This window comes from Phyllostomus hastatus, unplaced genomic scaffold (genome assembly GCF_019186645.2).
Source record: "Phyllostomus hastatus isolate PE091 unplaced genomic scaffold, TTU_PhHast_1.1 phas_scaffold_501, whole genome shotgun sequence".
Lineage (NCBI taxonomy): Eukaryota > Metazoa > Chordata > Mammalia > Chiroptera > Phyllostomidae > Phyllostomus > Phyllostomus hastatus.
The window spans coordinates 51,929,383-51,947,361 of record NW_025334033.1 but is presented as its reverse complement, the minus strand read 5'-3'; the positions used below and the strand labels follow the sequence as shown (position 1 = coordinate 51,947,361).

Sequence of the window (17,979 nt, the reverse complement as noted above, 5' to 3'; positions counted from 1 at the left end):
AAATCTCCAGCAAAGTAACTGGTTTCTGGGTACTAGTGACGCAAACGCGAAAGCAGCTGCAGCTTTCAAACAGTTCAGTAAAAAATAAAAACAAAACACAGAGAATGAGAACAGGGCCACAGGTGGTAAAACATTTACAGTTAGGAGGGTGTTTGTTGTACTATTCTTGCAACTTTTCTACAGATTTGAAACTTTTCAAAATAAGACTGGAGGAGGGAAAAGGCGGGATCACAGGTATAAACTGTATCTCAGGGAGCACCCCGTTGGTGAGAGACAGTGCTCTATACGAGAATGTGTGCTGATCAGGGACAACGAGAAAAACGCCCTCCGACATCCTTCAGTGACGTCATGGCTCTAAGCAAGTCCCCGATGGACACCGTGACCACCATGCGGGGGTGTGGTGGGGAATGTAAAACAAAGGCCACCCTCCAACCCCACTGGTCAGTCCCAGCCTCGCTTAACACGGAACCGCCACCTGGGCCTCCGGATGTGACACGGCAGGGGACCCGCAGCACCGCCTACAAAGCACTCCTGCCCGGCGTGAGCCTGAATCTGGCCCCCAGCTGCCCCAGGTCTAATCTAACTTCCCGCTTCACAAGGAACATGGAGGCCGAAGGAACAGATAAGACGTCGTACCGGAAAGCAATGGGCCAAATCCAGAATGCGGATGCTCTACGGCACAAGGTCCTCAAAGAAAAAAAAAAGATCAATGGCTGGGGGGGAGGGGGAACAGCAGGTGGCGGCAGGCATGCAGTGCTGCCGGCCGAATACGGTGACTAAAGACACCCAGCGACTGGACGACCAGGTGCGGACCTGGACCTGCCCTTTCTGCAGTCCGACGGCAAGAAACATCTCGGAGACCACGGAAGCACCTGCGTATGACCCGGACGTCAGATGGCATTAAGGAGTCATTATTAATGCTGACAGGCACGATAAAGGAATGACGGTTAATAAACAAAAACAGTCCTTATCAGTTAGCAAAAACCAACTCTAGCAGGAAGGGAAGGAGGGATGAGGAATGACATCCTTTATATATTGTCAAGCTCCCCTAACTCATCCTTGGCCTCATAAAAGATAACGTGTTTTTCACACCCACACCCACACCTTCTTAGGCCTAAATGATTACACGCCCTTACAGATATGTAACTCAGAACTTCCCCATCGTTTTCAAGGCCTGGAGGACCTAAAAATAACATTTGAAGGGCAAACCGGGCTGGGCAGATAAGACTGCTGGTGTTTACAGGTGACCAGGCTGGGGCCTTGGCAGGCGTAGGGCTGGCCCAGCAGGTCCAGGGGCAGAGCACCCACACCTTGGCACACCTGCGTACGCACACCAGTGGGGAAGCTCCAGCTAGCTTTGCCTCTGTGTTGAGTGAGTTCCAGCCAGTGTAACACCTTTCAGAGAAACTGACTTCTACGGGGACGGACAGGCTGTAACCGAGCTGGGCTAAGAGGACAAGACACGCATTGGCAACTGTGCTTACAGATCTGGGAGCCCAGCAGCCCTGTGAGCGCCTGCCTTTCACACTATTGTGGCTTAATAAGAATTAACTACTCACTGCTAACAAGAAGGTAAAGAGAGTCTGGTACGGCAATGACACAGTGGGAGAGGACAGAAGCCCTTTAGTATTCTTGGAACATCAAGGCCATTAAAAAAAAAGCAAGAGGGAGAGGAGGAGGAGGAGGGAAGGGGGCAGCCGCAGGCCCAGCACACGGCTGTTCCGCCGCCATCTTGATGCCCTTGACGCGTGCAGGTGGCGCGCGAGTGGCGGGCACCCGGACAGCCCGGGAGAGGGAATGAGCGGCCAATGGAGATTTATGTGAGCGGAGTGAGATGGACAAGGTAAAATTGTCAGGAGGAGTTGTTAGAAAGTAAAATATATTGTGACAATTCCACTCCTGCCGTTCATCAATAAACTGACAGATCATTTAGTGTCAATTAGGAGTGATAGATGGACAAGTCCCCATGATCCCGGGCCAAAATTAATGGCTGGGAGGGAGAGGGTGATTGAAAATGACGGCTGACATTGAGAGCAAAGTCCTGAAAGTCCCTGAGGGACCATTACTTGCCTCATTCCCTTGCAGATCCATGCAGGGACAAACCCCAAAACAGACACTTGGAGACAAAACTTACCCAGACTGCTACCTCTCCTTCCTCTCTCTACCGAGTCTGGCTGCCTCTCCCTTCGCTCCGTTCCCCACGGCCATGCCAGCTCCCCACCTGAGGCAACCTCAGAGCCCAGAGAGCCTGGCTCCCAGACGGACTTGTTGGCACGGCAATGACTTGGGTGCCAGGAGAAGGGACAGGTCGAAGGTGGATGCACGTGAGGAGAGCGAGATGGACGGGGCAGGCCTCGAAGACAGCCCCGGCACCCGACACCTCTAGCCACTGAGGGGGAAGACACAGGCTCTTGGTCTTGGGCAGTGCCGTGCACATGGCATCCCAGAAACTCACCCACCCGCTGGGGCTGTGAGGGCCTCAGTCAGATCTGTCAACGGCCCTTCCGCTTCCTCCTGCTGACGGCACAGGCAGCGTCACTGCCCTCCCACCGCCCTCGCACAAGGACACCTCCCTGGAAGAACGGAGCCCACCCGACGAAGTTCCTGTGATGCGCGCAGAAGGTACAGGTATGAACTGAACGTCCGAGCTCCCCGCAAGTTCCCTTCGGCAGCGTCCTGCTCCTTCGAGCCTGCACTATTTCCTCCGGACTCACTCTCCCCCAGGCATCACACACACGGTTCACCACACACACTTCCCCTTCAGAATGCAGTCTCTTTCCTTTGCTTCTCAGGGCAGTAGCTGGTGTCACTAATCTCATTTCCTCACTGCCCACTTCCCCGTCAGCTCGCAGTAATCTGGCTTCTGCCCCAATGCAAATTACTGTAGCCACTGTCTTCAACGCCCCCAGTCACCTCCAAAGAGCCAAGTCCAAGGCTCTGACCTCGTCTTCTATTTGTGTAGATGACGCAAACTGCACCTCCCTTCTGACCTCTCGTCTGGACTCCCAGACCATGGAAACCATCTGCGAGACCACCAGCCCCCAAATCAGGTCTCTCCTCCGCACTCCCTCTCTGACGGCACCGCCACCTGACCAGCCATCAGAGCGCAGCACCTTGCGGTGACCTTCAACTCCTCGCTCTGTCCTGCATTCAACCAAGGGCACTCCTATTAACTCTACCTCCGAAATGTCTCCAAACCCCTTCTCCTGTCCACACTCACACCACTGCCCTAGTGTAGGCTTTCATCATCCTGCATTAAAAATGCTACCTTCCCAACAGGTCTGCCAGCCTTCCAGAGCTCTACCTCTCTCTGAAAGCAAAGCGATCAGTCCAAAACACTGATCTGGTTGTTCATTTGTTCAACAGTCACTGAGTGCTTACTACGGACGGGCACTGCTGGAAGTTCTGAAGTATGGAAACGAGACTGTGTCGCCGCTCAAGGAGCTCACGTTACAATAGAGAGGAGACAACGTATGCATGTGTCAGACACACACGTACATATGCACATATGTCACATCTGTGAACACATAAAGCAGGAGAACACGGAGCAACGAGGGGTGCCCCTTTACATAAACTGAGGTCAGGCCGAGCCTTCCAAGCCACAGTGAGGACTCTGGGGTTTAACTGGCAGGAAAATGCCAGTGGGGGGTTGGGAGAAGACAGGTCAAATGACCTCACCTATGTTTTAAAAAGGTCGCCTGCTCCGCGGACACAAGGCCGAGGGACACAAGGGTGAAAGGGCGACAGGAGGTTCCCACTCGAGTCAGTGTGAGAAACGGGGGCAGCTGCAGCTGGGCACTGGCCGAGCAGACAGCAGCTGTATTCCGACCGCACACTCAACGTGGTGTGCAGACAGACGGACAGGAGTGAAGACAAACAGAGGGTCCCAGGGTGATCCCCACCCAGGCTCACGGTCCAAGCAACAGGGCAGACGGGCTGCCATTTGCAGAGCTCCAGGGAAGACTCTCCCAGGCACGGGGTGGGGGTAGAGACTATGGGAGGGGTGGAGACTAAGAGGGCCGATTTGGACGTGTTAGGGCTGAGGTGCGTATTCAAGGGGCGACGTCGCGTGGACAGCTGGACGTCCGTGCGCAGGCCTGGGCTGGGAAACGCGTTTCGGAGTCATCAGTATCCGAGTGACAGTTACACTCCCGAGGCTGGGTCGAGATCACGCCGAGAACGACTGCTAGCAGAGGAGAGAGGAAGTTCAAGGACGAGCCCTGGGCACGCCCACATTTTGCGGGGTCAGGACTAGGCCACAGACTGAGGAGCTGAGCCAGTGAGTCCCTCGAAAAATAACACAGGAAACGGAAAAGCATCTCTCTCCAAGAGGAAAGTGATTTCATCTGGAAAAACGTTCAGTATGTTCATCGAGGAATAAATACTTGAGATCCTCTTTAGTTCTCTTAAGAAGCAGATAATGGATTTGTCTCATTTTCACATTTCAAAACAAATTACAGATATCAAAAGCACTAAAATTCTCTAATAACTGAGAAAAACGGAGCTCTTCTTTAAGACTCTCATTAGTAATGTATAAGACCTACATTTCAAAGTCACCTTCTTCCTGGTTACTACTGAGAAGGAGTGCTAGGTTGGCTCATGCCGGGTAGCTCGGCTGGTTAGAGTATCATGCCGATACGCCAAGGTTGCGGGTTCGATCCCTGGTCAGGGCACATGCAAGAGTCAACCAATGAATGCATAAGTAAGTGGAACCACAAATCAATGTTTCACTCTCTGTGTGTGTGTCTCTCTCTACAACCAATATATAAAAATAAGTAAATAAATTTAAAAAGTAGTGTTACGTTGAATGTGGTACCTAATGGGCAGAAAGACGAACGGAGCAGAGCAGCACACGCACAGCAGACTTGGGTGCACAAACAAAAGTAGAATACAGTGAAGGCGGCTTCTGAGTGCCCTGGGAAAGATGGGTTTTTACAATAATAGTGCTGGGACGAAAGCCATTTAGAAAAAGATAAAGCTAGAGCCATACCTCTTACCATACACTGAAATTAATTCCACATGGGTCAGAAATCTAAATTTCAAAAGTCAGATTTAGGGCATGCTTTTATTCCAGTAAAATGATCTAGAAAACCAGGCAGCTGGGCCACAGTTTGTTGAATCTAAATGTATGGAAACAAAGAAGGATAAATTTTTAAATTTATATATGCATGCTTATTTTTTATAAAAAGTAGTAGAGGAAGGAAAAGCCTCCTTTATTATATATAAATTTATATAAGCATGCTTATTTTTTATAAAAAGTAGTAGAGGAAGGAAAAGCCAGACAGGAACCCATGGCGCGGGGGGGCGGGGGGGTGGCGATGAGCTGGCGGGGGTAAGGATGGGAATGAGACATCTCTCAGTGCATCTTTCTACTCAGGGCTGTCCAACCTTTTTGCGCCTCTGGGCCACACTGGAAGAAGAGTTGTCTTGGGCCATACATTAACTATATTGTGACACATAATCACACAAAAAAATCTCATAATGTTTTAAGTACATTTACGATTTTGCGATGGGCCACACTCACAGCCATCCCGAGCCGCATGCAGCCCGTAGGCCGCTGGCTGGACACCCCTGTGACACGTTACCATCTGTTCTTGCCAAAAACCATTAACGTGAATGTAATCATGAGGAATTAACCAGAAAACATGGAGAGTATTAGCTATTCAACAAGAAGACTGGCCGAGATTCTTTAAAAAATGTCAGTGTTCTGGGTGGAGGTGGTAAAGGGTTGGAGTTATTTAAGATCAAGAGACTAGAGACAGAACTACCAAATGCAATGTGTGAAACACTGACCGGGTCCTGAAGCTATGGGAAAACCATTTTGGGACAGTTGGGGAAGTTTAAACTGGTTACTAAGTCATTACGAAGTTTCCAGGATGTGATGGTCACCCGATTATCTGGAGGACGGCCGTCATCTGCGGGGGCACGCCGAAGTCTCCAGAGGCAGAATGTCACAGCCATGGCCACTGCAACTTGTCTTCAAATGACTGGGGTGGGGAGGTGGGGGGGGGGGATGGTGTTCTCAGAGGTGGGGAGAGGAAGGCGGGGGGGGGGAGGGGAAAGAACTGGAAAAAATACTTTTGGTAGTGCTGCTTTGAAGGCAACGGCTGCTGCAGGAGATTTCCTGCCGAAGGAAACTGGGAACGAGAGTCACGTGTATTCCTTGTGAGAAAGAAATTCCCTTCCTGCATGTATCATAAGTTGTCAAACGGGAGAGCTGGCCGGCCCACTGGTGTCGTAAATACTTTTTTGGTTTACTTTTCATCGAAAACTTAGTCCAAGGAATGAAAGGCCAAAATGCCTTGTAATCTAGCAGTTACTGGCAGGCAACTCCATCCGTTTAGAAAGTCACACTAAGAACAACACCATGCTACAACACGGATGAACTTTGATGACATTATGCCAAGTGAGAGGAGCCAGTCACAAAAAGACCACATCACGCGTGAGTCTGTTTCCATGACACGTCCGGAACAGGCATATCGTAAAGACAGAAAGCAGACTGGTGGTTGCCCAGGGCTGGGGAGACTGGGGGGACATGGGAAGTGACTGCTAACAGGTACGGGGTTTCTTGGGGGTAATAAAAATATGGCGATAATAGCACAACTCGGTGACTAGGCTAAGAATGACTGAACTGTATATTTTAAATGGGTGAATCATAAGGCATATGAATATATCTCAGTGAAGCTGTTACAAAAAAACAAAGGAACAACACAGGAGCAAACCACCTGGACCCACCCTGCCCACCCTCCCCTCCCCTGAGATGCTGGTACTCACTTTGAAGCCTTCAAGGAATCATCCGCCCAGCCTCCTTGCCGGCGGGGTGGCTTGGGAGGGGGAGCCTACAAGGAAAAAGAAGCTGAAATAACACAGTCACGAGACATGTGCATTCAAGCAAGCAGTGGCTGAGGTTAAGGTCACCTGCACCAACATTTAACCTATCAAAGCCTTTCAGATAAAAACGCAGTTACCTTTCCATTTACTACAAAAATCTGGCAATGTCTACTGAAAGCCTCAAAAATAAATACTCAGAGTTCTTGAGCCAGTAATTCTAATCCAAGGAATGTATCCCAAGGAAACAATCAGAGAGAAACAGAATGCCATTTCTGAAACAATGGAAACAGACAGCTATAGGAGTTAAGTACATCACAGAATATACATGTGAAAATACTGTGCAATAACGAAAAATTATGTTAAAAAATAATAATATGAGAAGGTTCACTATACATGAACTTTTAAAAACATGTAACACTGTAGGTATATGCTCCTGACTTTGTGAGATTATTAATACCTAATATCTAGTGTTAATTAGCTCTAACTCCACAGGTGAAGAAGGGCACTCCCAATGACAGAATTATAGGAAATTTTTATTTTCCTTCTGTATACCACCAGGCATTTTCCAAATTTCTAAATAATCATTTTGTACTACTTTTATAAAGTAATAAAATAAAGCTATAAGAGAGAAGCTTGCTTAAAAGACATAAACGAAGCTGGTGGGTTAAAAATCTGGTCAGATTATTTGGGCAGGAAGCAGTCACCTACAGTGGATACTCTCAGAAACCCGAGTGCAGGGATTCTCGTCTGGCACATCTCCACTAAAACTCCCTAAGGAGCATCAAGCAATCCATTCAACCATTCAAGGTGGGTAAAACAGCAAAGAACACTTCCTATTTTGAATTACCAGCATTTACCTAGACATTTTTCTATAATACCTCCTTCTCTCCCCCAACAACCTCACCTCATCGCACCTGTTGTTCTCAGTCTCAGGAGACACTCAGGGGAAATGGACTGAAATAGGGGTTGGCAAACTTTTTCCATGAAGGGGCCACACAGTTTCTGCTGCAACTCCTCTATTCTGATACCGCAGGGCGATAAACAGCCGCAGATAGTAAGTAAGCAAACAGGCACAGCTGTGTTCCGGTAGCACTTTACAGAAACCAGCAGCGGGCCAGATCTGGCAACAAGGATGTGGTCACCTGACCCCTGGGCTACACCGTGTCATTGCCACGCCCTTTAAATCTGCTGCTTGCAGCCTAACATAACTGTTTAAGGAAACACTCCCTCAACGTGCCCAAATACCTTCATCCTTCTGATGTGCGGGTTCTGCACCACCCCAGGGCACCCCAGCCTGCCCGGGATGTGCTCCGTAGACGCTGGGCCTTTCTGCAGCGTGAGGTGGAACCTGCTGGAAATGGCTGACTGAGAAGCAGTAGGTCCCGCATCCAACTTAGCTCCTGGGAATGTGAGTAGTCCTTTAGAGAACACAGACTTGACTTCGCTATGCTAGAGGCAGGTAATGGAGCTACCTGGGTGCTCTGTGCATCTCAACTGGGAACGACAAAAATACTGAAGTGGAAAAGAAGCTGTTGCTTGTCTCTCTCAGGGGAGAAATGAATCTTTGGGTGTACCAAGAGATCCCTACCATCGCTTCCCGGGCCACACTCCACACTTGCCATCTCTAGGCTGGAAGGGGAGGCCTTACATGCCACCGCCCTCCTTCCCTAGACACAGCCAACCAAACCAGTGCGGGGGGCGGGCACCAGCCTGACCCAGTGGGAACCAACTGCACTCTCTGTCCCAGGGATCTGGAATCGAAGCTCAGAGGTTAGGCTGTTCAGACGGCACTGAGATGAGAACTAAAAGGACCAGGTGGACTCGGAATAACCAAAACTACCACCAGCCAAAGTTGTGCATGAGCAGAGACCGAAAACCTTTTCTTGCTGAGCTCTCACCATCAGTAAGGCACTGTGTTGGGGAGACTTAAACTGCTAAGGAGAACCGAACTAAACCGCAGCAGGGCCCTCGAGGGTGTCTTTAAACCAACATGACCTTAAACCACCCATGTGCTTTTGAAGATAACATCTGTATTTCTTTACCGAACAATAGAACCATCTTGTGATCCTATGAACACCTAAATCTAAAGGTCTCAAACTTGTAACTGTGTTTTGTTTGGCCACATAGTAGGTTTGTTTGTTTTTATTTTAAAATTTAAGCTACCATTTAAAAGTTGGGGGAGAAAAACATTCTGTTAAGTCTGGCCCCAGGAGGCCATGGCTATTGGGAGGGTAAGTGAAGTCCCCTCCACACAGAGAAAACGTAAAGACACATTTTCTCTCTTATTCTTCCCATTACGAGATGGTGCCAGCTGCTAATTAGGACCACAGCTTCAAATTGCAGATGAAAAGCCCTGACCAGTGTGGTTCAGTGGGCTGGGCATCATCCTGCAAAGTGAGAGGTCATCAGTTTGACACTTGGTCAGGGCACATGCCTGGGTTGCGGGTTCGGTCCCTGGCTGGGGCACGTGCAAGAGGCAACTGATCAATGTTTCTCTCTCACATCGATGTTTCTCTCCCTCTTTTTCCCCCTCCCTTTCCCTCTCTGTAAAAATAAATACAACCTTTAAAAATAACGTGGACCAAAAGGGGGCGCTATAATGAATCCAACAGAAAGTAACCTCACAGAGTGAGCTCATCATACATTCCCACCTGGGCAGGTCATGAAATGCTAGGAGTAATCCTCTTTTCCAGACAATTCAAGGCTAACCACCCTCGAGAGAGCGTATAATCTTCTTAACTGTTTTGTACCTGGTTCTCCAGCCTTCATGTAATCTTCCCTAGGTTCCCTCCTTACTTCTAAATGCATAAAAGAAACTGCAAAGCTGTTCTTCTCTGAACATGAGATCTTGCCTCCAGGCAATTTTTCATCAGTTCGGCTCAAATAAATTCTTCTAAAAATTCTCTACAGGTTTGGACATTCTTGCATGGACAAAAACAAAAAGATCACCACCACATAGAAGTCACTCCTCCAAACCCAACAGAATTGGACAACTAGTTCCAAAAGCAAAGGATTTTATTTTATTTTTTTACAATAAGAACCATGACCAAAGAATCCACAACGTGGCCTGTGTTGTAACACTGCAGGCTACTTTTCACGGCAATCGCCCGGGAGAGGAAGCGCTACCAAGAAATGCCCCGCCCAACGTGGGGCAGGACTACCGCTGTCCCTCTGGCTGCCCGGTGGGCGTCTCGCCGACCTCAGGAGAGAGCGCGGAGGCAGGCGGGAGACCAAAGGGCAGGCAGAACCTAATGCCCACAAGTTAGGCCTTGTGCAACCAGCAGTGGGAAATGTCTCTTTCCTGACCTGGAATCCTTATGTTCATGACTGAGTACTCTGAGTCCAAGGATAGAAATTTCTTTCAGATGAGGCAGACTTAATTAACCACTGTCACCAAGTTATAAAGGCTTTCCCCAGGAGTTCAACTTTCCCGCTTTGTGAGGGGCTGGACACTGTCGTATGTGCACCAGGTGCGTTAGAAAAAGCAGGATTCCGTCCCTGGCCTCAACCGTTGCTGAAGTTCAACGAGGCTGAGGTGAGACAGAACTCAGGGTGCGTCAGCTCTGTCTGAAACCCAGGTGACGGGACACCAGGCTGAATCTGAAACTTCAGAGGCCGCCGTGGAGGCAGGAGGTAGGCATGAGGGATGGAGGTACTGACAGCCCCTCCTCGGAGAGGCTGCTTTCAGGGTCCAAAGGTGAAACTGAGAACTCCCTCGGCCCTGGGGAGGTCCCACTGAATCCTGCGGTTTTCTGGTCACCGCTGGTGGTGTGCACTGGGCCACTTTCTCCCAAGGCATCACTGAAACAGCGCGCCGACAACATGAATGAACTCGTAACACACAACTGAAAGCTGAACAGACTTGTCCCAACGTGGGGAGTGCTGGGATAAGAAAAGGTCAAAGCAGCTCTGCAGGGAAAGTGGGGCTTGCCCTGGATTGGAGAGATAAGCAGAGATAAGAAAGCATTCCCGAAGCAACCAGAGTTGTGAAACAGCCTATAGCAAATGCTGTTCACTGATCATCACAGTGGACAGGTCCCTGGGAAAACCCTTTGCGGGTACCAGGAGCTCCACAGCATCCACCGCTTTACAACACAGGCAGTAAGTGGAAGCCGATGTAACTTGATCATAATGCAGTAGTTTGAAATTAGGTGCAAATGATCTGTTTAAAATGTAAGCGGACGACTGGCTTTTAGCAATATAATGTAAAAGGCCTGGTGGGTTCTTTTGCATGGGCAGTCCAGCCCCTGAACGCGTGGCTGCTTTCCCTCAACGATGAAATCTACTTCCCTAGTTAGCCGAGTTTGCAAAAGCGCCCCCTAGTTCTCTTCCCAGGCTGATCTGAAACACTAGCCACACTCCTAGGCTGAGCTGCTCCTTGAGGGGGAGGAAGTGCTGTGCTTCCCCCTCCCCAAGTGGTAACAGATCAGATGCCGGGGCACTTAGGCGGGGTGGGGGTGGGGGTGGCCTGGACGCCCTCTCCAGGGCAAATGGCACAGCCCCAGTGCCCACACACAGTGGTGAGAAGCTGTAATTAACAGATCCCTCCATCTGGGGCGGGGTTCTCGGTGTTCTGAGTTCTCTGCGTAATGGCTTGGGGATTTCAAGGAAAGGGAATTTACTCTTGGTCATCCTTGAAACAAGAAAATCTTTAGGCAGGCGCTTTCCTCAAGAAGCACACCAAGTTCGGAACCCTCCCTGACTGAGCACTTGGGAAGCCGTCACCAGTCTGTCTGAGTCACGACTTTGCTGCCCTGGGTCGGGGAGGAGGAGAGAAGAGAAAACCTGGGTGCGAGAGAGCAGAGCTCACATGATCTTAAAACCCAGAAGGAGGAGGAGGAGGCCTGCCCCGAGAATTCAAAAACCCCGGTGTGTTCTTTAAACTGCTCTGCTTGTGGAATTCAGACGCGGGATCCCAAGACACCTGCTGGGAAAACAATCTCCAATTTTGGCAGATTTACGGCCAGGTAACGTTACCCAAACTGTTTGTAAAAGAGAGTGAGAGAGAGTCTTAAAGTGTGTGACCCCAGGAGGGACAGAAACAGGCACGGCTATGGCAGCCCTAGGCAGTGCGTCCTGCGAGCTCTCTCCTGGAGGCGGGAGTCACGTCATCCCTGAGTGTGGGAAATGAGCACAGTCTGCTGGGTCTGTGGCCTGACGGACAGAAGGGGGCAGGACCCCGCATAGCTCCTGAAGGGAAGCAAAAATGTGCTCTCTCCAAAAATAAACAGGGGCCGGCATGACTGTGAGTAAAGAGCGGGGAGCACGTGACTGGTGGCTGCGGTCCTGAAATACCAGCTCTCCGCGGAAAGGACCCCGCGACAAGCAGAGAGCGGGAAATTCAGGAAACGGCCTCTTTATATGGTCTCATCCACATGGGCCAGGGTTCAACTAGCTGGAATTACCAAGTCAGAGGGAGCCTTGAGGGCCAGACTTGTTTCTGATCTTTATATGGTTCCCCCAGATTCTTCAGATGCCAAAATAGAAAAGATGCTGCAGTGCCAAAAAAGGAGCCTTTTGAGCTTGGACGCTGCTCACACACTCTCACAAGTCCTAGAGAAACCCCACAGCGCGCATCAGCCCCGAGTCCAAACTGCAACCTGTTTGCAAACACTGGCCCAAACGCGCGTGTCAATGTCCAGCAGAAAAGACACTTGGTTAAGCAGGATCCACTGCAAACTTCACACCTACTGACCTTCCAGCTCCGAGGGGCAAAACAGCTCCCATGTTTGAGCCTTGATTCCTGGCTAAAAACAAACGTCCCTTCGTTTCTCCAGCACCCAGAAAGAAGATGCAAGAAAGCTGTCCTCACATGCTTGATGAGAGAGGAGACTCGTACTTAACACGTGCGCACGCGCAGGGACGGGCTTTACTCCTCACACCTGTCAGCCATGCACAGCTCCCTCTCTGCTGGTCCCTTCTTCCCGTCTCAGCCCCGGGTCTGACAACTACTTCATTACAGACCTGAGCTTCCCCCCATGGATTTAAGATCATGGGAGGTAATGGACCAGCTAAGAGCCCCTGCGCATAAGCATAGCTCTTTCAAGCTGACATGGACGTATCAAAATGAAAGGTCTATTCTAAGTATGAGAAAGAAACCTGATCATCAGTAGATGCTAAAGCCATTAGTAAAAGATTGATTGATGGGGAACTGGACATTCTCACGGTGACAAAAAAAAATCACCCCATATGTTACATGGCAGTTGCACAGGAGAAAACATTCCTCAACAGGGCTCTCTAGCGCTGCCCTAGCTCAGCGATGACACCCAGCAGCGTGGACAGCGGGGCCTGATGCGTGTCCGCCTGCAGCACCCAGCACCGCCCAGGGAACACTCGTGCCACAAACGTTCAACCGGAAATCTAGCCAAGCCTTCCGATCTGAGTTCCGGCTGACCGGAAATCAGGTCAATGAGATGAGGCAGAAACAACCAGACAAATGCAGCATGGGGCAAACGCTGTAAAACAACTGGCCCAAACGCTTCAGAAAATCAATACCATTCCAAAGGTGTGTGGGGTAGGGTAGGGGACTATTCTAAATTAAAAGAGATGAGAGAACTTAAGGAAATAGTTCTTGATTGGATCCTGGTTTGGAAAAAAATAGCTATAAAAGACATTTTGGAAACTGGGGAAAATGAATTACAGATTGGGTAGTAGGTAATATTAAGGAATTGTTAGTATTATTAGGTGAGGAAACATAGATGTCTAGGCAAATGTTCCTATTTGTCAGCCATATACAAGTACGCTGAAGCATTTAAGTGACATGGCATAATGTCTGCTTTGAAGTAATTTGGTAAAAAATTATATACAAAATACAAATGCACATTTTTTATTTTATTAATTATCATTTAAGTATAAATATGGCAAAATGTTGATAGCAAATGTTGATAGCAAGATAAGAGACCAGAAAGTGGCTCAGTCTAATCCTTGTCTCTTTAGCCAGGCAAGCAGAGAGAGGGGTCAAGGGCAAAGTCTGGACTAAAAAGTGATGCTCAAAATGAACTAGAACAGCTCAAGCACTGTGCCAAAATGTCAGGCTGGACGCAGCACATACCTCTGTACCTGGAAAGTAGCTGTGACTTCACTGCGTGCGGTAAGATTCACTCCCAATACCAACAGCACCGTAACTTTAAAGAGTAAGTGAGCAAACTGGGAAGGGAGAGGTGAGTTTGCCAGAAAGAAGTAAAGGGAGAAAGCTCTCCTTTTAAAGAGGGGGGTGGGGGCCGGGGGGGAGAGGTCAGGGTAGGGGAAAGGAGGGACAGTCCTGGGTGAGAACTGCCACTTTCCAGCTGTGCGGCCCTGGGCCACTCACGTCTCCACTGCACCCTCTCTTCCTCCTGGGTGAAATGAGAGTGGTCATGAGTCCCTGACAGGTCTACAGCAAACGCTAGAGACAGCCTCATGCATAGAGCCTGCATGTAATAAATGATGAAAACAGTGGCGTCTACAGTATGCATCAGAAATAAGAATAGTAATAAAATAAAAGCTTTGGAGGAAAAAAGTCTTTAATGTCCAAGGTTGACACAATGGGGAGGTTTTGTTAGGAACACATTGCAGGGCCTTTTATTGGCGACTGCCCTGCACAAGTTTCACTCCAGGGACCCACCTCTCACCTATTCTAGCTCCCCCGCAGAGAAATGCTTCAGAGCAGCCCGAACCAGGGAGAGAAAGCAGCAGTTCTGCTACTCATTTAGAAATCAACATGATGCTCAGAACAATACAGTGTCTGGCGACGACTCTGGTGATGTCACAATCCCCAGATATTCCCACAGACCCTGTAACAAAAACACCCATATCCCATATCTCAGTACACAGTCGTCACACTGCCCACTTCAAATGACTCACGGGCAGGGCTGCCAGCAATCTGTTGAAGAGGCTGTTCCAAAGAGAACAGAATTCTGCCCCAAAAATCATTCTTAAAATTCATCCTGGATTTTCCTCCCTTGGATGGCAACCTCTTCATCTTAATCACACCCTATTGGGTCATCCTAAATCAGCTCTCCCCTCTCCTTGGGTCCATACCTCCCAGACACTTAAAGAAAGGCCCTGTTCCCCCATACGTCCTGCAGTGCAGCCAAAATAAACATTCCTTTCAACTTTCATCATTAATCAAAACCTGTATGTTTTTGTCATTCTCGGAACTCCTTTCAGTTGGTGAAAACCCATCCAGCATGTGTGCAGCCAGAAGTGTGCACAATGCTGAGAGTGTAAATTCCCAGCACTCCAAGGAGCAAGCCCTCCTGGCACCTGTGACTTTGTATAAGCACAGTCTAGACTTGCTACCTCAACCAAATCCAGACTGGAGCAACTCGGAGCAAGGGGAGAGCAGGGGAGCAAGCTGTCGCCTTGATGCTTTAAGAAACCCGATCTCTCACAAGACTCCTTAAGAGCGATGATGGAAAAGGAGTTGCAGGGAGTTCGAAAGCAGTATTAAAGCACGCGCTCGGGGCCCCCATCCGAGGAGACCTAGAGAGGAAGGCCCGGCTCCGTTCACCACTCTGTTCACTGCAGCGAGACCGCAAACACCACAGGGCGCTCACTGCAATCTTTTTTTTTTTTTTAGCCTCACCCGAGGCCATTTTTGTTCACTGCTTTTAGAGAGAGAAGGGAGAGAGAGAAAAAGATATGAGAGAGAAACATCAATTGGTTGCCTTCTTGCACACACCTCGACCAGGAATCCAACCCACAACCTGGGATGTGCCTTGACCCACAACCTTTTGGTGGTGAAATGACACTCCAGCCAACTGAGCCTTACTGGCCACGCTGCAGCCTTCTCTACGCTGCAGCCTTCTCTACGCTGCCTCTGTGGCACAAGCAAGAGGGGACACTCGAAGCACAGAGCAGGATCCTGGCTGGCCAATTAGCACACACTTCGCTCTACCCCACGAATAGTATTTCAAGTGACCCCAGTAAGCCTCAAAATTGTCTTAACTGCTAAAACTGTGCTTTTGCCCTGGCTGGTATGGCTCAGTAGATTGGGCACTGGTCTGCAAACTAAAAAATTGCTGGTTCGATTCCTGGCCAAGGCACATGCCTGGGTTGCAGGCCCAGGTCCCCTGGGGGAGTGAGAGGGGCAACTAATGGGTGAATTTCTTGCACATTGCTGTTTCTCTCCCTCTCTTGCTCCCTTCCTTCCCCTGTCTGTAAAAGTAAATAAACAAAAGTTTAAAAAATGACAACAGCCAACACAACAGCTATCTGATGTGAATTAATAAAAAAATTTTTTTTAATCCTGTGTTTCCCATATTTCTAGATTTCATGAACTGTAAGTATTTCAACAAATTTTGTTTGTGGGGAGTCAGATGTGGTCGGTAGCAAAGTTAACAGTTTTTAATTTTGTTAAGAATGTTTTTTAAAAACCATCATTTCCTCTCATCATCATTTCATTAAAGAAAGGACTTCTTCAGTCCAACCAAATTAGGAAGGACATAAATCAGTGTAAAGAATGACCTTGGATTGAGCGCGGGCTGCGAACCAAAGTGTCGCAGGTTCGATTCCCAGTCAGGCCACATACCTGGGTTGCAGGCCACGGCCCCCAGCAACCACACATTGATGTTTCTCTCTCTCTCTTTCTCCCTCCCTTCCCTCTCTAAAAATAAATAAATAAAATCTTAAAAAAAAAAAAAAGAATGATCCTTTAGGCAGTGCCGGCCCCTCCCCAGGAGACTGTTGCCGCTGGCCAGTCCCCGCCTCCACGGTAACCATGTGTGACCGAAAGGCGGTGATCAAAAATGCCGCTATGCCGGAGGAGATGCAACAGGGCTCCAGTGGTATGTGCTACTCAGACACCGGAGACATGTGATAGAGTGAAGGACGTGGCGGCCCATATTAGGAAGGGGCTGGCGTTGCATGGTGGGAGAAACTTCGGGAGTCAAGTGACCACATACCAAGCACTTCCTCTACTTCCACCTGGTCCAAGTGGCCGTCCTCCTGTTCAAATCTGGTGTAAAGCATGGACAGTGCCACACACCCCATGACCCACCCAAACGCAAGGGCTGCCGCCTGCTTTCCAAAGGCCAGAGACCAAGTCTTCAGCCTACACTGAAGGAACACCTTGATCTTGAACCTTTATTGTGTTGTTTTGTACAGGGCATTCTCTGTTCTCATTTGTGGTGGTTACAAAACAATTAGGAAAAAAAAAGGTCTTTTAAATCCAATACATTTAGTTAATGAAAAACTCACTGCATTGTTCTTAGCTTTTCATTTCGGTAAAAACTTCGTCATAGACCGGTGTTAGAAGACACTATGCTCTCTTTTGCGGTTTACAGTCCAAGCCCAAGGTTGATTTTTCAGACTCTCTCCCCACCCTTTTCCAAACAAGGAAGGCCGAAGGCCACTCTACTGCTCCCAGGTGTCAACAGTCTGGCACGAGAGGCATGCCGTGGGTACGGCCACCTAACCGGTCACCTTCCCCCTCAGTGGAGGCCCTCCAGGGACACTGACTCCCTGCCCTTGCAGAGGACACTGCAGCCTCGCCGACGCCAGAGGCCCTTCTAGGTTGTAAGCGCTCAGCACGGCGCCTCATGGATAAGCACTCAATCCTGTGCCGGCACCCGGGTCTCGGGGCCTCTCACACGCCCACACGTCCCGGCATCACTGCAAGTGCACCGCTGGGGTCGGCACACCTTCTCTCTCGATAGATAATGTACCTGAAGGCCTCTGTCCCTTCTTCCAAGAGAAGATCGGCACGGCCTGTTTCTGCAGTGCCACTTGGGAAAGAAAACCAGTGCGTTCTGAAACGGTCTGAAAGCAGCGGGCAGGTTCTGGATCCAGCAATGGAGGAGCAGTTTGCATTCAACCAGCCTCCCCACAGATAACAATGAGAGACTCCGGACAAAACAGATAAAACAGCTACTTGAAGGTACTGGAGGGCAAACAAAAGCAGGCAGAAACAGGAAGGAATTTGATCCTTGAAAGAAAAGAATTGCACTGAGTAGAAATCCATTTTTAAATGGGTTTTCCTCTTGAGGGCAATCTCCAGTCTAGGCAGCCACTGAGCAGCTAGAACTCAAGCAGAAAGCTGTTCTGTTGGTTTGATGACCAGTTTGGGAGTTGCCAGAGTCCCTAGGAATAGAGAAGGAGCAACCCTAGAAAGGAGAGAACTCCAAATCTGCATTTGAACTCCCCTCAAATCCTTCAGTTAACACCCGA

The 17,979-nt window shown here is 49.2% G+C and overlaps 1 protein-coding gene and 1 pseudogene across 2 annotated transcripts in view; one reads left to right on the top strand and one right to left on the bottom strand.

The window, feature by feature from the left end:
• Positions 1–17,979, bottom strand: part of IFT43 (intraflagellar transport 43) — a 75,147-nt gene that overhangs the window by 38,906 nt on the left and 18,262 nt on the right. For both annotated transcript variants that reach the window (XM_045823009.1, XM_045823010.1), the window contains exon 3: positions 6,775–6,839. In XM_045823009.1, coding sequence (XP_045678965.1) covers positions 6,775–6,839 — 65 coding nt within the window. The remainder of the gene's footprint in view (positions 1–6,774; positions 6,840–17,979) is intronic.
• LOC123808382 lies at positions 16,532–17,325 on the top strand (annotated as a pseudogene).